Genomic DNA, 21,631 nt, shown 5'->3' on the forward strand with positions numbered 1-21,631 from the left:
AGGTATTAAGAATGGGAACACAAATGCCACAGGATTACTACGAATTTAAGTCTTTTAGTTTACCTTTTCTTATTGACGTGTTCATTCCTCGCTCAAATAGTCATATTTATACATGTTTACAATAAGTTGATATAAAATATTGAATTCAGTTGCGTTGTTTATTTCCTAATCGTAGTATTCTGTCACTCTGTCATAAATATTTAAAAGGTAATTAACTCCTGCGTTAGTGGTACAATTCATACATGTGTTTCATTTATGACCACGATTTTGATGAAAAATGCTTTTGATGGCCATCATTAAATGTATCATTATATTTTAAATGTAAGCCATAACCGGTGTCAGTTAGTTTGCATTATTCAAATGGAATCTTTTAAACAGCAATTTATGATCAATTGTAAAGGACAAAAGCTCTGACCAGGCATCATGAAGAAAGGGCAATATTACAATGTGACTTTAGGAGTAGTAACACAAACGGGCGATAATATGTGCTCAACATGAGCACACGCACCCAGGTGAGCGTAAAGGATATGACTGTCAAATATATACAGGGAAAAGGGATAATGGCACTTAATAATGGCCATTACAAATGAATATTTCATGTTTCAAGTATGAACCGTGGACAGTATATGAAGTCATAATAATTGTTAACATCAACCAGATAATCTGTGAGAAAAATGGATATACCACTAGTGACTAGTCAAAAAACATTTACCAGTTCTATTATGTGAAGTAACTGCTGGTAATTGACTCAAGAAAAAAAGGAAGTATACTAAAATTTATATAGGAAATCTTATGCAGTTCAGTTAACAAGTAGAACATTTACCAATTTCAAACATGAGGCGCTCGCAACAGGACGAATAGGAAAACATATATTGTTCTTATCATCCCGCGAAAAAATATTTATATGATACATCACTATAAGGAAGACACAGAGACACACGTTTTATATGGGAATATATTTATGACATAAAAGCGTTATAATTTGTTTAAAATGTAACAAACATGATTGACTAGCTAAAATACTTCAGACTAATGAAGCATTGTAAATAGGTGAATGTTCGATTGTCAAGATGGCAGTTCTGTATTTGATTCACAACAGTTATATTTAAACATGCAATATATTTGACAAGTACACTATCTAGAAAAATAGCCTCAAAACGAACTTAGGTTTAAAAGCAGCTAATATATCAGCGTTAAAAGGCTTTCTTAACAATAACTAACATAGTGTGTGTTTTTTATTCAATTGAAAATTAAAAAGTAGAGTTTTACACAAATAAAAGGCAACTCACATACACTAAATTATCTGGAACTATCCTTGTTTTTAATACTAATACATTACTATTCAGCGAATAGGTTACCTTAGAAACCTAAGCTACAAAATAAGCATACACACAAAGTAATGAATAATAGAACCTTTTTCTTGATCAGCATTGCAAGATTGATACTAAAACACATGAAAGTCAAGTGTTGAAAGCTTTTTACAGTAAATATGGCTATAACCGTGTGTGTTATGAAAATGAATAATGTCGAACAAATGAAAAAGAATGAAATTTGTGTGCAAACAGGAACTTAAACATTAACATGAAAATAACTGAAACAAAGCTGAAAGCAGATAAACACCAAAGCGATTTTTAACACAACAGATAAATTGTGAACAAAGAGATCAAAACGTCAATCACTTATTAGGATAAAAATAAAATCTAAACAATTGAGACTTAAATTTAAAAAATTAAATTTTCAAGAACAAAAATTATGGCAGAAATACCACATTTGATTTGACAAGATTTAGATTTAAAATTAAACCTTCTGCCACAGAAAACACATACCAAGATATAAAATGCTTAGTTTTATGGATGCTGTTTTACCCATTATTTACCCCTTTATACTGCCATCTTCTACTGAAATATGCATATGTTTTAGTATTTCAGGTTTTAACAAGCAAGTTTCCATGCAATTATTTTGCAAGAAATGCTTGATAAGCTATTAATATTCTCCACAAAAGGCCAAGGATATCAAATCAAAATTATGTTAAAAACAGAATAGTAGATAATGCAGTTAAACATTTAATAATAACAGGTCTTTATGGTAAAATTCTATTTTAAGGAAAATGTTTTCTTACCCCCCCCCCCCATTAAAAAACAATTGCTATAAGTAGAAAATAGCAAAAGGATAGAAGTTACAAGGAGAGAGCATGTTTTACAACTGATATTTTCACCCTTCCATTAAGCATGTGTATGAGACAGAAATTAAACAGTACATGTACATTTAAAATAAAACAACAATCTTAGATTAAAAATTGTGCAGAAGATTTTATGCCCATGTAAATGTGGGTGGCATTGAAACACAATAAGCTCTGCAAGCAGTTTTATTGTATTGTATAAAATACAGGATATTTGTTTGATTTGGTAGAATAAAGATTTTAGTTCATGGGTAATCAAAGAAAATATATATTTTTATGATAACTAGTGAATTGAAATCTATATTCCACCAAACCCAACAAATTTAATTGAAAAAACAACATCATTTCACAGTATAACAGTGCAAATTATAGATAATTTTTGTTGTTTGAAACAATGACATGTCAGTTTTAATTCACTGATATTTCTCATTTAAATACAATTATATTTTAACACTTTCTATCTTTATTTTCCTTTGAACCAATTAAGGAAGCATAATTCAAAATAAATATTTGTCTCAACACTAATTTCAATCTTTCAAATTTATTTAATAAAATATTTACAGGTTAAATGGTAATGAAAATAAACATTTGAGTTCATGTTCAATTTCAATTAAACCCAAGAAAGAAAAAACAAGTCTTCAGCATTTTGACAAATTAAATTGCACATACATGTATACATATAAAACAAGACTATTGTCAAGCAATAAGGTCCCCTACTGGTGAAACTCCACCATTGTCAGATTTTATATATATATGTATTTGTTGCCATAGCAACCAGAATTTTCGACGCAGGAACAAAATGAAATGACGTGCATTATCTCCATATTGCCTTCTAACCATGTTTCAAGTTTCATGAAAAAATATGAAGAACTGTTAAAGTTATCGCAGGATCCAGAAAAGTGTGACGGACAGACTGACTGGCTGACTGACTGACACACAGAGCGCAAACCATAAGTCCCCTCTGGTTTCACCGGTAGGGGACAATAAGCACATATAGACAAAATACACCAGCACATTTTTAGCAGAAAAAAGAGATTAAAATCCCAACAAACAATAACAAAATCAGCAGAATTGCGGTTGTAACTCGTCCAAGTTAAATTAAGCTTAAACAATAAAGTGCCAAAAAAACTTCTTTAGTATCACAAATAAATATAATGCATGCATATTGAAGAACCGTAAAATGGTATTTCGATAATGCATAATCTTAAAATGATAAATTATACATATTTGATCTTTATTCTTCAAACAAATAGGTTTGCAAATTGACTTCTAGATCATAATTTGGAAACATAAACTTAGATCTTAACATCTGCACCAGTGTTATTTACAATGACTTTCTCTGGTCAATATGTTTCAGTAAATATTTAGAATGTATATTTCTACATGTCCATGAAAAGAAATCTGTACATTTTAGGGATCATACATTTGACATACATTGTTCATCTTTTATGTTCAAAGCTCGAAATATTTAAACAAAATGTAATTTGTTAATATGCACAATAATCAGACAGAGTACACAAAACTTTTTGGCAGAAACTCGACACGAAAGCTTGATTAAATAACATAACATAACAAGCTTATGGGAAAAGTTGGCAAGAGACAAGTCTGTCATAGAACAATGAAAAAAAAAAAAAACATGGGCTTTACATGTGCTATTGAAACACGCACTTCAAGGAGCAAAGACAGAGGTGTTTCATCAAGTGAGCCAATAACACAAATTGCATATATATCTGATTAGCATGTTTTTAAGATTTCATAAACAACATACTGTTATTCTCAAATCAACTTGATCAAGTGACAATCCTTACTAAAATTAATGCAAGTGTTAATACAATGCTATTGCATTATATCCAGCAATAAATGTGACTTCGTGGTTTCATGTCCAGAACTTGATGATCAATCTGAACACCTCTTCAATCATCGTCTGTCAGATCAACAAACCCAACTGAAATAGCAGTAACAGCAATACAGAACAGTTTTAAACCTATTTAGCTCGATTGAATAGAAAGCCTAATACAGAATAATTGTAAACCTATTTTGCCTGATTGCATCAAAAGACTTTGGCTTCTTGAAACGCTCTTGAGTCCGTTTCCTTGGTAGAACCGAAAGTTGGTGTCTTTGGGGGAGATCTAAAGAACGCTCATGCATTAAGGAATGAACCTCTGACCTCTTAGGTACTAACCGGACTCCGCATCCACTAAATCATGGTGACCTCAATACAGAATAGTTACAGCTGATGCCAAATTTTCAAATAAAGAGCTTATAAAGTATATTTGTCTAACAGTTCACATCATCCAGGGATAGAAATAAGGAGTGATTGCACATGAACCCAAGACAAGTACATCAAGACCCAGGAAAACATTGGTAGTTTGACCAGGCAAGTAGGTCTTTTGAAAGCTTTCAATGTTTTTATGAATACTTCCACTCTTCTGGTAGGAAACTGCTTCAGCAACAAGCATCAATTGCAACAAATTAATTTAGGCTCCTGTCATTTAATTGCTTGAAACCAATGGATACAAAACAATGGCTTAATTTATGATTGCCCATGATCTATATATTTTTTTTAAAAGAGGGATTTGTTTAAAATTGCTAAATCACAGCAGATTGAGACTCATAAAGGGGCAAATGCAAGGAAAAAGGGTCAAGTCTGCAATTGTTAACTGTAAGCTGATTTTGTTTGTTTTGTAACAGGTAAGAAATGCAGGCTCAAAACATTTACTTGGGTTTGGGCTCAATACTTTGATTGGGCCCAAAGTTCTAAAGATGGGAAACAAACTATGAACACTTAGTTTCTATCTCTGTGATCAGCTGATCATTTCATACTGTGTAGTTTGTAGGTTTATTGTTCAATAACAGACAAACTAAAATGAGCAAATAAACTTTCTAAGTAAGCATAAGAAGGGACAATTTTAATATGACATATTATATTTAGCAAGTAAAGCTACTTCTCAACTGTATTAATAACATAATACATAAAAGTAATAGATATATGTCAGACAAGAAACGCACAATACAAAGCAAGATACTTACAGTTCTTATTGGCACGCCTGATACGCGCAGAGTAGCTGTTGTCGACTGGCTCAGTTTTCACAGTGAAAAGAGGAGGTTCCAGAACAGCAGGGGCATTCTTTTGAGACAGTAAAGTGTTACTTTTATTGACAATAATAGGCTTGCTCTGAACATTTTGTGATTGAGCTGCCATGGGTAATATAGCAACGGGTTTGATACCAAACTTGTGAAGAGTTGATTGGTTTTCTTTTCCACTCAGCTTATCAGACAGTCCAGTTTGTGTGCTACTAAGGTTAGACACCACTAAGTTCCTTGTAGCACTTAAGTTGCCAGGAATATTTGGTGCAGGATTGTTGGCAGCAGGTACAGAACTCTGAAGGAAGCTTGCAGGAGTCTTGCTTGGCTGAACTTGAAATGGGGTCAAGGCCTTGCGTCCATCTGGCAGGGTGTACAGGAGGTACTGACCAGATGACTGACCACTGCCTGAACTGATTACAGCATTGCCTACTTGCCCTGCTTGGCGCTGAAGAATAATGTTACGGCCACTGGGACCTGCTATCTGAACAATACCCTGTACAGTAGCTGATGGTGCCACTGCCTTGACAACTGGTTCCTGATGTCCAGCAGCCATACTGGAACCAACCTGACCTTCAGTGGTCATAACCTTTTTCCCTCCTTTCTGCACAAACTGCATGACTTTTCCAGTTGCTATGTTGCATGGACCTACACCAATTGTCTGATTATGTTTTGCAGCAATGCTCTTAGTCGGACTCTTAGGTGTGGTCGATACAGTGACCTCTATTGGGGCTACCTCCAAACGACCAGACTGGATGTCACTCAATGTCTGCTCACCAAATGTTAGACTGGAGGCACCTTCACCTGAAATAAAACAAAGCACTAGATTTAAGTAACACAAGTTTAGCTAGTCAGAAAATTAAAGTGGGTTAATATAATTTGTTGGAAACGATGTTTAGTAATCAAATTTGTACAGTGTAAAAAATCCAACATCTCGAAAGCACAAATTATTCCAAGAGAAAGGGAAAAAATCTAGAATTGCAAAAGTACATGATGCTACGCCAAATGGAAAAGGTGAAAAGCTGGACTGGGTTTTAATTAAAAATTAAGTTATATTGTATTCTAAACTTGGTTATTAAGGTTATGGAGAAAAGTACATCAATGTTCCATCCAATATTTTCAAAAATAGACATTTGTTTGTTTTCTTTAATAAGTATATTATTGTGAAGGGGTGTTGGCATCTTTTCAACCTTGCGTCATCGAGCTGTGGACCATTGATATAAAGATTTGTTTCTAAAGTGATGTTATAACTGCAAGATTATAATACTACCTAATGTATTGACACATGGCACAATGAAAAAATTGTAATAGTAAAATCATAATTAAAAACTGGAAAACAACACATCCTGATATTGCGAGCTTCATGTCATATCAGAACAAATACTAAAACAAATTTTCTTAAAATAAAATTCATTTTAATTATTAAATACTTACCTGCTATCCCTAGCTATACCTTTCTAGGTGGGTTAGTTTCTCCAAAAATCTTCAAGTGCCGGAATTCGACCACCTCTCTAACTGAAAACAGATCAGGTTAAACATAGTACAATGTAACCTAACCGGAAATCAAGAACCGTAACTCATCTTACTTTTCATGCAATTATGAAAATATTAAACGATGAGCGGGGTGGGAGATGGGACTTACAATAGCAGGTAAGTATTGAATAATTAAAATGAATTTTATTTTAAGAAAATTTGTTGTAATGTCATAAATACATACCTGCTATCCCTAGCTGATTTTGTAGCTGTGGCGGGAGGCTATCGTTATATTTTCCCATCACAGCAAAAACCCATATTCAGGTTTTTCAGCCAGAGATAGTAGAAATATGTCCTCAAATAATCTTTGTTAGTACAGTATTGTACTTAAGTTTCTGGATAGTGCCAGTACATTTACGCCATGTAAGAAACTACTGTTTGAGCAACCACAAGAGAATCCAACATATAAATTGTCTTGTTCACACTCAAGAGAACGAAGATAGAAAGAGGAAAAGGTGGTCGGATTCCTCCAGAAAGCAGCTTGAAGCACTTCAGAAAGTGGAACATTATTAATATACGCCCACGAAGCAGAAAGAGGTCTTAATTCATGTGGTCTAATTTAAACAGGGATAAATCCCTAAATGAGAGAGATGAATAAGCTTCTTAATAGTCGAGGCTACTCAACGAGAAATAGATGCCGCAGACACATACCCCCCCCCTTTTTAACGGAATGAAAAGTATATTGCGAGAACCTCGAATAGACTTTACTCTTTTAAGATAGAACTTCAACGCCCTGACCGGGCAAAGAAGTATGTCATCATCTTCATGTCCACAAGTATTAAAAAGACTTGGAACTTGAAGGGTTAGAATCCATAGAGGCGAGTTGATTTTTAGCAAGGAATCCTGGCTGACATAACAACGTTACAGATTTATCTGAAGAATCAAAACAAAGATGACCATCCTCGATAGAAAGAGCATGAATTTCACTTCTCCTATTGGCTGAAACCATAGTAAGAAGGAAAACGGTCTTCCAAGTTAGGAACTGTAAAGAAGCTTGATCTAGAGAATCAAGAACACAAGCCAAATCGCATTTAGGCGCCAGTGTATGAGAAACAGGACGTTTAAGTTCCATAGATCGAATCAGTTCCGAAATCGCTGGATCAGCACAGACTTGTGATGATTAAGTAAATGCCAATGTATGCGAAATCATAGATGTATAGCCTTTGATGGAGCTAAGAGAAAGTTTCTTATCGTCAAAAAGATAGATGAGAACATCCGCTATGCGTCTAGCAGACGGATTGAGGGGATCACTTTTCCCTCGAATACACCAATTAGAGAAGAGTTTCCATCGAGCATCATAGACTGCTCTGGTGGACTTTCTCCTTTCAGAAGCAACGAGGTTTGAAGCCCTGACAGAAAAGTGTTTCTTCTGCAGAGAATGCCTGATAGCACACAGAAGATCTGATCTGTGAGGAAGTGTCCTGGAATATTCGTACAGGAGACTGAGAAGATCATTGAACCACTATATCCTGGGCCACCAAGGGGCGATCAGGAGTATGCGACACAAACTCGCCCTGATTTTCGCAAATATTTGGGGAATCAGTTGGTCCCAATTGAACAAAAGCGCGTCTAATGCCCACGCTGCTGGATCGTAAACCGGACTCACATACAGAGGAAGTCTGTGATTATGTCTGGTTGCAAATAGGTCGACTAGAGGAATAATCGAACATGAGAAAAATCTGATTGGTCACTTCCTGATGAAGTGTCCACTCCGATGGAATTATTGGTGTTTGCCAGACAACCCGTCTGCCAGGGCGTTGAGATGACCTGGAATAAATTTGACCAGAAAAAAAATGTTGAGCGTCTTGCAAAAAATAAGTAATTCCTTGGTTTTCAGATACAGGGAGTGAGAATGTGTTCCCCCCTGTGTCTGAATGTAAGACACAACTGATGTGTTGTCTGTTGATACAATCGCACAAGAGTCTCGAATATGTGACTGTAAATGAGATACAGCTAGAAATACCGCTCGCATTTCTAGATTGTTGATATGCAGATGTGACCACAACCCCGAAACTGTCAGATTGATTGGTTCCAGATGAGCACCCCACCCTTCCTTGCTCGCCTCCGTCATAAGATACAAAGACGGTTGCGCAGGAAGAAGGGGCACTCCTGGCAAGAGTCTCCTCGTCTAGCCACCACTGAAGATGTGGTATTAATTCCTGAAGAATAGGAATCTGCGATAACATATTGTCCGGAGACCATTTCCAAAAAGCTATTAGGTAATGCTGAGGAAGACGAAGGAATAGACGTCCTAATTGCACAAAGTCTGCTACTGAGCTCAGGATACCGTTGAGAGATAGGAACTCTTGAGCTGTTATATGAGATTGGGACAAAACCCAAATGACCTTCACCAGAAGGTCTGATATATAATGACGAGACACTCTGACCTTGTTGATGTGAGTCAAGAAGTTCATTCCCACCAAAGTGAAATATTGAGATGGAATGAGGTCTGATTTGTCTGCATTTAAAAGGAGCCCTAATGATAGGAGTTGCTTCCAAGAAAATTCCAGATGTTGCAGAAGCAATTGACGATCGTGCTGGTGTAACAGCCAGTCGTTGAAGTACTGAAGAAGCAGAATACTGTGAACACAGAGATGTGCTCCTACTTTAACCATAAGCTTGGTAAAGACTACAGGGGCTGTTGCCAACCCAATTGGCATGGCTCGGAACTGGTTGATCTGGCCTCGAAAAGCTATATGAAGGTACTTCAGGTAGTAGGGTGTATAGGAACATGGAAGTACGCATCTTCCAGATCCAAGGACACCCCCAAGTGAAGAGGTTTGATGAAATTCTTTATGAAGGAAGGAGTCTCCATCTTGAAAGTTGGTTTGAGTAGAAACGTGTGGAAAACTTTTAAGTCTATTACTGGTCTCCAGGAACCATTATTCTTATGAACAAGAAAAAGACGACTGTAAAATCCTGGAGAATAAGGGTCTGTAACCCTTTCTACCGCCTGTTTTACAAAAAGACCGAGAATGGACTCTGGATGCTGTGGATGCGGAGATACCAGCTCTTCAGGGACGCGAGAGAGTGGAGGTCTGTTTTTGAATTGAAAAGTCGGGCCTTCTGTAACGAGATAATGAACCCAAGCGTCCTTAGTTATACAAAGCCAACGATTTGAAAAATGTAGAAGTCTGGCCCCTACTGGTATTTCCGGCATTGGATGAGAAGGTGGTAGAAAGGGTAGGTACCTAGTGCTGGTAAGCAGGAGGTCCACCCTTGCCGGTAAAAGGTTTGGAATAACTCTTATCCAGCTGAGACTTGTTCTTCCAACCAGATTCCTTAACAGACGATTTCTGAGGAACAGAAGGTCTGTTGAATGAAGACTGTTTGTTAGGAACTGACCGAGGATTCAAGGAAGGACTTTTAGAGAAAAGGTTATTCCTCTTATCCTTCTTAACTACTGGATTCGCCATTGGTTTAGAAACAGGTCGCTTAAAGGCCCCTTGGCGTTGTCCAGAGTTGTTTCTAGCTAAAGAAGCATGAAGTTGATCATCTTGTCCGCTGAAATTGCGTCTTGTATCCTTCCATCAAAAGATTTCAAGTCTATCACCTAAACCACTCGGCTACAGCAACTTAACTTAAAGAAGAAAGGATAAGATCTCTACGAATCCTTAGCATCTCCGACATTGAAGAAGCAGCATTATGTGAAAGGGACAATGTCGTTCCTGAAAGATGAATTAACAAATCACGAAGTTCTTCAGGAACCGAGTCCCACCAATCACACACCAACTGCAAAATAGTTACTAGCATGAGATCTATCTGGTTCGTAAGACCCAAAGATCTGTGTTCTCTCATTTCCCAATGTTCCAACATTGAATAAGGAACAGAAACAGAAGTTGAAAAAGAAGGCATATTCAGCAACAGCTTATTGATGTCAAGATCCTGAACCGGTAATTTGGCAAAATGCAAGCCGGAAGTTGGATCTGGTACAGAACGCTTGTAGCTTCTAGTACGTTCATTATGCTTAGGATCAGATAAATCCTTAGGCACTTTCCACAATTCTCCTCTTAAGGAATGGTCTTATTAGCTGATTCCAAAGATTGAAAAACTGACAAGACAGTAGAAACCAATAGGAAGGCGTGTATCAAGGCGAGAAGTAGCCTTAGAAAGCCTGTTGGGATCAAATGTACGAACTAATTTTCTGTGCTAGAGATCGTCGAATTAGTAGACATCTCCGCAGGTCTTATGCAATAATCATCACCAAGAGTTGAAATATTATTTCATAGATCTGATGAATTGATGACAAATATTGATAAGTGTCATCATTGGAATCTGCCTCTGAATCCGCCTCATTGTCTACAACACCAGCAGTGTGTATAGAATCAGGGGAAACATAAGTGGAAATACTAGGTCTATTATCATGCACCATATTGCTTCTGAGTATCTGGTAATGATGAATGACCATCTACACAATCAACATCATGACAATTAAAACCGGAAGCTGACGGTAAATTATCAGGATGACTGGTACGAATAGTCCATCGTATCTTGAAGCCATAACGTGTCCGGATTAGACAGTGCTGTAGCAGGAGGTACCCGAATAGGTAACGTAGCCAATACCCGTGGAGCAGAGTAAGTATCTGTAGTGGTGAGAAAAACACCAGAAGACATGGTCTGCGAAGAAGTACCAGTCACAGCAACATTTGTTAATGTTAAACTGGAAACTGGATCTGGTATAGTACTGTGTAGGATAAGGGTAGTCAGAGCAACACTGTCTACGTGAAGCATGACTACGAGTTTAATCCTATGATGGCGAGAAACAGATCGGCTTCGATGGGAACGACGTCTCCTAAAATAACGTCTCCTAGAATCTCGAGATGATCGGTATCGATCATATCGACGCCGTGAATGAGGATTACTCGATAAAGGAGATCGTGTACGACATCTACCTCTATTGTCAGAACTAGATGACGACTCAGATGCCTTTGAAGAAGTAAAAGAAGAGGGGGAATAGTCTGATGAAGATGTTTGATGTCTTTTTATGGATCGATGACCGGTGAACTGTTACAGTTGATCGATAGTACTGACTGTTTACTGGTGACCGGTAGTATTGACCGATGACCGGACCGGTCCGTGGTGACCGGTGGTATTGACCGGTGACCAGTAGTATTGACCGGTGACCGGTCCCTGGTGGTATTGACCGGTGATCGGTAGTATGGACCAGTGACCGGACCGGTCCCTGGTGGTCACTGTTGATAGATGACCGGTGACCGGAAAGGTCCCTGATGACTGGTGAACAGTGGTATTGACCAGTGACCGGTAGTATTGACGGATGACCGGACCTGTCCCTGGTGACTGGTGGTATTGATAGATGACCGGTGACCAGAGAGGTCCCTGGTGACCGGTGGTATTGACCGGTGACTGGACTGGTCCCAGGTGACCGGTACCATGGACCGGTGACCAGACCGGTCCCCCGGACCGGACCGGTCCCCGATACCTCAGACCGAACCGGTCCCCGGTGGCCAGTACCATGGACTGGTGACCGGTGCCATTGAGCATTGACCGGACCAGTCCCCAGTGACTGGTCCGTTACCTGGTGACGTACGGTCATACTATGACCAGTGTTGTCACCAGGCAATGACCGTATGGCGGCTGCCAAATGGTCTGGCATTGGTCTTATTCCTTGACCAATGCCATCGCGCATAGACCGGCTGACGGTTGTTGTCACCATATGGTCTGATGTTGATCGACTTTCTAACGGAGTTAGCATAGTGCGATCTTCATCTTGCCCTATACCCGGTGACTGATGCTGCCAATACTCGTCTGTAGTTTGTAAAGTCACCGGGATTTTATCATCTGGTGAAGGTTCATCTGCCCGTTTTCTGCTCAGAAACGTTCTGCGACAAATTGCTTTCTGCCACGTCGAATCGTCCCATGCACTACAAACAGAGCATTTATGATCAAAGGTACAATTAGTACATAACAAATAAGTATGTGGGAATCCCACGAATCCTTAATGTGACCACATGAACCTCTAGTTTGTAAATTCATTCTTATTCTAAAATTAGAAAAAGAAAAGAATCCATGTAAGAAAACAGGGTAAATCGAACAAAATAACTGAAATATTCAGTTAAACAAATTATTTACACCGCATAATATAGTCAATAACATGTTGACATAAATCACGAAATCCTTGTGGTCAATTCATGAGCACAGGTAAAAACCCAGCTAAATGTGAAAAACAATTTTCAACAAAATAATACAAGAAAAGATTTCTGAAAGAAGTACAAACGATAAATTATACAATTCATCCATTTCAAACCCAAATCCACCACGCAGAATTGAACAAAAAGTCAAAATTTAAAGCCAATAAAAAAAAAGCAATCTGCACGGTGTGTCTTCCAGAAAAGTAAGATAAGTTACGGTTCTTGATTTCCGTTTAGGTTACATTGTACTATGTTTAACCTAATCTGTTTTCAGTTAGAGAGGTGGCCAAATTCCGGCACTTGATTTCTGGAGAAGCTCACCCACCTAGAAAGGTATAGCTAGGGATAGCAGATATGTATTTATGACATTAAAACCTTTAACTTCAAACCAAATGTTTGGATTTGTTATGAACTGGATTGTTTAGAGCAATTTTATTTCAGAACAACAATGACATGGGAAACAATGTCTGTTTTCTTGAAAATCAAGTTAATAGCAAGGGATTTGTTCAAACATTTTTTTTTTAATTTGAAAACTGAAACAAAACAGTTATATTGATAAAAATCTGCATTACACACGAGATAAGGAATTATAGATAACTAAAGTGTAATCTACTCAACTCCTGGACTGTTGAGATTCTTAATATTTAATCATTACAATTGTAGGAGCACTTATATGTATCGCTGATAATCAGTAACATGATTACAGACACATAAGCAGCTGACTGAAGCAGATGACACGAGCATCATAGCTGATTTTGTTATTAATAAGGGCAATGAGGACCAACTTAAAACAATATGATATGTGTTACTCTACAATGGAATGAAAGGGACAGAAGAATTTAAACATGAATGGCCAATATATTGGATGGGCCGCTACTGCCCCTGCCATCCCATTTCCAAGTCTCTTGTGGAATATTTATTTACAACATGGCAATAAGGCCATGAAACCATTCTCCTACTCATTCTCCTACTTAAGTTGTTTATTTTTCAACTTTGGTGGCAGGGCCTTTAAAATGGGGATTTTTTTTTTACAAAATGGGGTATTTAATTTTTAGACTAATTAAATGTTTGTATTCTACTTTGTTAAAATTTACATAAAGAGGGCAATTTTAAGATCATTATAGAGGAAAAGATGTACCATTAGAGCAGGGAAATATGGCCGAACTTCAACCACACATTGGCCCTTAATAAATCACCAAAATGGCTGAAATACAAAACACTACTCCCACCTTGCAGCTCTCTCTCCTGTTTAACAGACACAGTCTGCACACAAGACATTGTCGTCATGGTTTCCACAGGCTCTTTCTTCACTTGTGGTTCTGTTCCATGGAACGGCAGCTCTTGACCTGGAAAAATTTAAATATGAAAGTACATTCATTGAGGTAGGACTAGATTCAACCAGTTCATACATAGCAATTCAGAAAATTGAAAAGATTTTTTGAGTGCAAGTTAATGATGTCACCCACATCATGCAAAAATTGGTCTTATGTCATATGCAGCCATTCTAGCTCCAGTCGAGCCCAGGCATCCGTGCATTCCGGTCAGGAGCTACACTGAATACAAATGAGACCGCAAAACCATGCATAACTTTACAGTAGACAGGGTAGCCCCTGAACAGTTGTAGTGATAGTAATTCCTTACCATATTTGTCAAATAAATTAGTGCTAAGTGGTGATACTTTTTGAAATGCTCAAATTTTTGCACAAGGATATTATAATCCCTCCTTTACCGTTTTAAGAGTCCAGACATATATATGACTCACCACATTCAGTTTTCACTTGTTTCAGGACATTTTCTGATGCTTCTGGCCCAGTCGTGATTCCAGGACCATTCATGCCAGCGCTGCTCACTTGGTTGTTACCATGGTTTCCATGCAAGGCAAGTCCCTCTTCAGTGTGTTGATAGTCATGGCTTTCCAAGCCGGCCTCTTCATACACCCTCTTCATTCTCTTTGCAAGCTTTAAAATGGCTACATGTGAAAACAAAACATAATGTCACAATATGTTGTCATTTCATGTTGACTACATTAGATGGATGCGCTTAAACACAAAATAAGAGGACCTGAAAGGCCCAAAGTCGCTCACCTGCGATACAAAGGAATTGACCTGCTCTGTGCAGCCCAAGGTCTCATTAGAACTAATGTTCTGACCAAGTTTCATGAACAGTGAACTATAAATGTTACTTTTAGAGTGCTAACAAGGTTTTACTATAGCAATATAAGGATAAATTCCCCGCCCCCTAACAGCCATGTTTTTCAAGCAACTGGAACCATTTCCTGTAGAGTGTTGACAAGGTTTTTCTATAGCCATATAAGGAAAAATGCCCCACCCACTGAACGCCATGTTTTTCAAACAACTGGAACCATTGTCGGACTCGTACAAGACATCATTGGCACAAATCTTCAGACCAAATTTCATGAAGATCCCACAATAAATGTGGCCTCTAGAGTGCTAACAAAGCAAATATTGACGCCACACAACACACGACTGACCACCATGAGCACATTGTGCTCAGGTGAGCTAAAAAAATCTTGAACTGCTACATAGTAAAAACAAAATATATCTTATATAAAATACAGAATTTATGCTGATACGCAGAAAGCTTCAGAGAACCAAGCGACACAAAGTATGCAAGTTAAATGATGTAAGTATTCAAAATTTGTCTAAGTTATTGGGCATATAACTCCGCGATGAATATTGCAAAAAACACGGGATATACAATATGCATTTCTACTAAAGTATAAATAATGTATATATAAAGTTAAATGTTGATACACAAAAAAATGACACAAGTTTGCTACACAAAGTACACATTGGCAGCTAGACATACCAACAAACCAACCAACCCACAAGGTGATTCAAGTATATCCCCACAAACTTTCATTACTCAGGGCTTTAATTATGCACAGCTTATCATTCTTTAACTAGAGCTTTGTCACAATTTGACTTCTACCCCATGCACCCTGTTGATAGCTTTGTCACAATTTGACTTCTACCCCATTATCCCTGTTGATAGCTTTGTCACAATTTGACTTCTACCCCATGCATCCTGTTGATAGCTTTGTCACAATTTGACTTCTACCCCATGCAGCCTGTTGATAGCTTTGTCACAATTTGACTTCTACTCCATGCACCCTGTTGATAGCTTTGTCACAATTTGACTTCTACCCCATTAACCCTGTTGATAGCTTTGTCACAATTTGACTTCTACCCCATGCACCCTGTTGATAGCTTTGTCACAATTTGACTTCTACCCCATGCACCCTGTTGATAGCTTTGTCACAATTTGACTTCTACCCCATGCATCCTGTTGATAGCTTTGTCACAATTTGACTTCTACCCCATGCACCCTGTTGATAGCTTTGTCACAATTTGACTTCTACTCCATGCACCCTGTTGATAGCTTTGTTCAAAGGCAGATAATAATGCAGGAAAGTGTCTTTACTTTTATGCTGATGACATACTGGAAGTTTTAATTTAATTGCCCAAGAAATAAGACAGTAAATAGCTACACATACCACATATACCATTTTAAGTTGACAAACTGAAAAAGCACCAGATGGAGTCAAATATTCCCCCTCCATGTGTGGTTTAAAAGCGCTAAAACTTTTCTTCAAAGCCTACATACGTTTCTGGAATGCTGCTCTTATCTGTATGGAGTTGGCAGGAGCCTCCCACAAGGGTTCATACGCAGCCCTGAGGTCCTGTAGGAGACTCACACAGACCTGTTTCACATGCTCTATGACTTCTTGCTGCAATGATCAAACAAATAATAACACATAAGAATGTGTACCTGTACATTTTTTCTGTACCTTAGATCATCATCTTTTGTGTATATGACTTGAGTCATGTGAAAATGTGTCTAATGCCATATGGGGCCAGCATAGCTCCAGACCAGCCTACTGATTGCGCAATCTGGTCAGGGGCTACCATGTCCGCTATAATAATAAAGCAAGGTTTGGTCTTGTTAGCAAACAGGGTAGCTCATGACATGACGGCGTATTTTCCTTTTTAAAGATCGCCAGCTGTCAGTGTATGACATTAAAACCAATTTTGTCATGACACTGTTCATTTATGTTGTAAATTGCTAAAGCCATTTTTGTTTGACAATACCAATAAACTCTTATCTTTAACTGGATTATAAGTTTTCTTGATGACAATAAAAAGCCAAAGTCCCAAGTTAAAGCTATTTGAATGTAGCTTTTGAATGTACAATTCCATACAGGTTTGACAAGAGTTATTCGACGAATAATAACTGTCATATTTTGATAACAAGAGCACCCCCTTGCAGGTGCAGACCGCTCATCTATTTTTCTTTTTAAAGGTGTAGTGACCTATCTCACTTTCAATCACAAAGTAGGGAGGGGTGGAGTGGAGAGGGGTGTATAGTGTGGGGGTGTGGTCATTTATTACATTATCTTCCAAAAATGCAAAAAAAATGCAAAAATAAATTATTTTTTTTTTTGGGGGGGGGGGGGGAGGATTCTTGGGTGGGATGGTTGGACGGTATTTCAAAAATAAAATAATAAAAATAAATATTTTTGTGTTTTTTAACCATGTTTGAAAAAAACAAGAGATGTGTTTGTCAGAAACACAATGCCCCCTATTGCGCCGCTTTGAAAATTTTTATTGTTTGTTTTTTTTACCTTTGACCTTGAAGGATGACCTTGACCTTGAACTTCCACCACTCAAAATGTGCAGCTTCATGAGAACGCCGCTTTGAATTTTTATCTAAAAAATTGACTTTTGAACTTGAAGGATGACCTTGACCTTGAAGGATGCACTTGACCATGAACTTCCACCACTCACAATGTGCAGCTTCATGAGAATGCCGCTTTGAAAGTTTTGTTGTTTTTTTACCTTGAAGGATGACCTTAGCCTTGAACTTCCACCACTCAAAATGTGCAGCTTCATGATAACGCCACTTTGATTTTATTTTTTATTTTTACCTTTGACCTTAAAGAATGATCTTGACCTTGAAGGATGACCTTGACCTTGAACCTACACCACTCAAAATATGCAGCTTCATGATAACGCCGCTTTGAATTATTATTTTTTTTACCTTTGACCTTGAAGGATGACCTTGACCTTGAAGAATGACCTTGACCTTCCACCACTCAAAATGTGCAGCTTCATGATAATGCCGCTTTGAAATTTTTAATTTGTTTTTTGACCTTTGACCTTGAAGGATGACCTTGACCTTGAAGGATGACCTTGAACTTCCACCCCTCAAAATGTGCAGCTTCATGAGAACGCTGCTTTGAATTTTATTTTTTATTTTTTTACCTTGAAGGATGACCTTGACCTTGAACTTCCACCACTCAAAATGTGCAGCTTCATGAGATACACATGCATGCCAAATATCAAGTTGCTATCTTCAATATTAAAAAAGTTATGGCCAATGTTTAAGTTTTCGGACAAACAGACGCCATATATTTGACATTTGACCTTGAAGGATAACCTTCACCTTCACCTTTCACCACTCAAAATGTTCAGCTCCATGAGATAAACATGCATGCCAAATATCAAGTTGCTATCTTCAATATTGAAAAAGTTATAGCCAATGTTAAAGTTTTCGGACGGACAGACACCATAAATTTGACATTTGACCTTGAAGGATAACCTTGTCCTTTCACCACTCAAAATGTGCAGCTCCATGAGATAAACATGCATGCCAAATATCAAGTTGCTATCTTAAAAAACAAAAAAAGTTATGGCCAATGTTAAAGTTCTATTCGGACGGACAGACAGACTGACATTGATGGACAGTTCAACTGCTATATGCCACCCTACCGGGGGGGGGATAAAAATTATTTTTTTGGGGTGGGGGTGGGGTATAGTGTGAGGGTGTGGTGGTCATTTATTAGATGATCTTTAATTAAAAAAAAAAAATGGGGGGGTGAGGGGGAATTGGGGGGGGGGGGGTTTGACCTTCAGAGTCAAGGTCATTCAAAGGTCAAGGTAAAATTCAACTTGCCAGGTACAGTACCCTCATGATAGCATGAAAGTATTTAAAGTTTAAAAGCAATAGCCTTGATACTTTATTAGTAAAGTGGATCTAAACACAAAATGTAACCATATATACGAAGTTACTAAGTCAAAAAAGGGCCATAATTCCGTAAAAATGACAACCAGAGTTATGCAACTTGTCCTTTACTGTCCCCTTTTGATAGTTTGCGAGTGTTCCAAGTATGAAAGCAATATCTCTGATACTTTAGGGGTAAAGTGGTCCAAAACACAAAACTTAACCAAATTTTCAAGTATAAAGGGCCCATAATTCCGTCAAAATGCCAGTCAGAGTTACATAACTTTGCCTGCACAGTCTCCTTACGATAGTTAGTAAGTGTTCCAAGTATGAAAGAAATGGCTTTGATACTTTAGGAAAAAAGTGGACCTAAACACTAAACTTAACCAAATTTTCTAAGTATAAAAAGGGCATATAATTCCGTCAAAATGCCAGTCAGAATTACATAACTTTGCCTGCACAGTCCCCTTACGATAGTTAGTAAGTGTTGCAAGTATGAAAGCAATAGCTTTGATACTTTAGGAAAAAAGTGGAACTTAACACAAAACTTAACCAAATTTTCAATTTTCAGAGTTAAAAAAGGGCACATAATTCTGTCAAAATGCCAGTCAGAGTTACATAACTTTGCCTGCACAGTCCCCTTATGATAGTTTGTAAGTGTTGCAAGTATGAAAGCAATAGCTTTGATACTTAAGGAATAAAATGGACTTAAACACAAAACTTAACCAAATTTTTTAATTTTCTAAGTATAAAAAGGGTACATAATTCTGTCAAAATGCAAGCCAGAATTATTTAACTTTGCCTGCCCAGTTCCCTCATGATAGTTAGAAAGTGTACCAAGTTTGAATGCAATAGCATTGATACTTTCTGAGAAAAGTGGACCTAAACGCAAAACTTAACCGGACGCCGACACCGACGTCGACGCCAAGGTGATGACAATAGCTCATAATTTAAAAAAAAAAATTAGATGAGCTAATAAAATAATTCATTTGAAATTTTTACCTGTAAGGCCAGTAACTCCTGCATGAGTTTTTCTGTGGCCTGGTCAAACATGGAGTGTCGATTCATGTTGATGCCCTCTGACATGTACGTCTTCATACGCACAAACATTCCAACGCCGGACTCCGAGGCACACATGTCGTATGTGCCGAACAGCGAGATTTGAACGTGTGGGGTCACAATACGGGAAATATCTCGCTGCTTGCTGGTCACCAAGTCCTTTAGTTGGCTCACCATTTCTGAAAGCTGATGTTCAACATAACGTTGAGATTTGCAATTTTTGTATAATACAAGATCTGATTATCACTTACAGTACAAATGAAATCACATTTTTGCAACGTTGTGCAAAAATGGGACTTAAACATACGGAGCAGTGTAGCTTCAGATAAGTATCTGTATAGGTATAATATGACGAGGAGTTATAATGTCCGCCAATGAGACCACGAAACCTTGAGCAGACTTCTAGCATCCCCACGCTGGTCTGAAGACACAATGGCTGCATATAGTGTAAAACACATTAGGCTTTCCTTTATCATACTTTTTGCTTTACTAAAAACGAAAACCCTGCACAGGAAAAGTAACATTTAAGCCCCGTCATAAAAAGTTTGTTCTTATGCCTTATGCTGCCAATATAAGCTCCAGACCAGCCTACACATTCCCACAGTCTGGTGAGGAGCTACACTGTCCACTATTAAGTCTTATTAGCAAACAGAGTAGCTCCTGAAAAGACTGCCCGGCTGGTCTACCCGGCTGGTCTAGAGCTATGCTGGCCAAATATGGCACGAGACCCATTTTCACATGACAAGGCTCATAAAATATCCTTGTTATTCTAGTAAGCATTATAGAAGTACTATATATTTGTAGCCAAGCTTACATGTACCTTGTGGTTTGCCGAGGAGAGGAGTTGTGTAGCCACTCTAGCACATCTCACTGAGTCGACCCCCAGTTGACCCAGCTGTGAACCCAGGCTGGCTGTGATCCTGCTCAGCTCTGTCATCAAGGTCGTCTTCAGAGTGTCCAGGGCCCGCCATAGCATCCCACTGGAAACAGAATAGCCCAACAATCACTGTCAGCCACATTCTGGGAAAATTTGGCAGCTAAAAGGTAGGTAAACGGTCGTCCCAGATTAGCCTACGGAGAATGCACAGGCTTATCCGGGACAAAATATTCCCCCTACATTAGGTTTTATTGTTTAGAAGAGACTTCCTTCAAACAAAAACTTCAGACCTGTTTACACTACCGATTGCTTCTGAGTAGTATGGAGGGCATCTCTCAGTAGTTTTGGGCTGTTGTCAGTAGTTTTACCCTTTTCAATCATTTTAAGCATTAAAACACCATGACTGGGTCACATATCAGTTTAACGGTACATAAAGTATTAGATGAATTTACTTGCTAATAATTAAATCTGTTAAGTGATTTTATTTGCTTTTATTTGTTACAGCCTTTGCCATTTGGATTGGGAAAAATGGCGCGATAAACAATGAAATTGGAAAAAATAGCGCGATAAACCATGAAATTGGGAAACATTAAGCATTATAAATATGATTATAAGTAACAGAATTAAAATTGTTTTTGAGTGCATGTTTGACAGCATTTTTATATCATAAAATGCTGCTTTAATGTCTTCTTACAATAAAGACAATATTTAATTAATATCCATCCA

The 21,631-nt window shown here is 37.9% G+C and overlaps 1 protein-coding gene across 1 annotated transcript in view; it reads right to left on the minus strand.

The window, feature by feature from the left end:
• Positions 1-941: 941 nt before the first annotated feature.
• The window catches only part of LOC127843616 (uncharacterized), a 122,312-nt gene continuing 101,622 nt past the window's right edge, over positions 942-21,631 (minus strand). The window contains exons 20-26 of the mRNA XM_052373304.1: positions 20,849-21,008; positions 19,972-20,214; positions 16,573-16,696; positions 14,708-14,914; positions 14,175-14,291; positions 5,210-6,067; positions 942-4,124 (exon numbers count right to left, since the gene is read on the minus strand). Of these exons, the coding sequence (XP_052229264.1) occupies positions 4,093-4,124; positions 5,210-6,067; positions 14,175-14,291; positions 14,708-14,914; positions 16,573-16,696; positions 19,972-20,214; positions 20,849-21,008 (1,741 nt within the window). The 3' untranslated portion in view covers positions 942-4,092. The remainder of the gene's footprint in view (positions 4,125-5,209; positions 6,068-14,174; positions 14,292-14,707; positions 14,915-16,572; positions 16,697-19,971; positions 20,215-20,848; positions 21,009-21,631) is intronic.

The sequence above is a fragment of the Dreissena polymorpha genome, chromosome 9, assembly GCF_020536995.1.
Source record: "Dreissena polymorpha isolate Duluth1 chromosome 9, UMN_Dpol_1.0, whole genome shotgun sequence".
Classification (NCBI taxonomy): Eukaryota; Metazoa; Mollusca; class Bivalvia; order Myida; family Dreissenidae; genus Dreissena; species Dreissena polymorpha.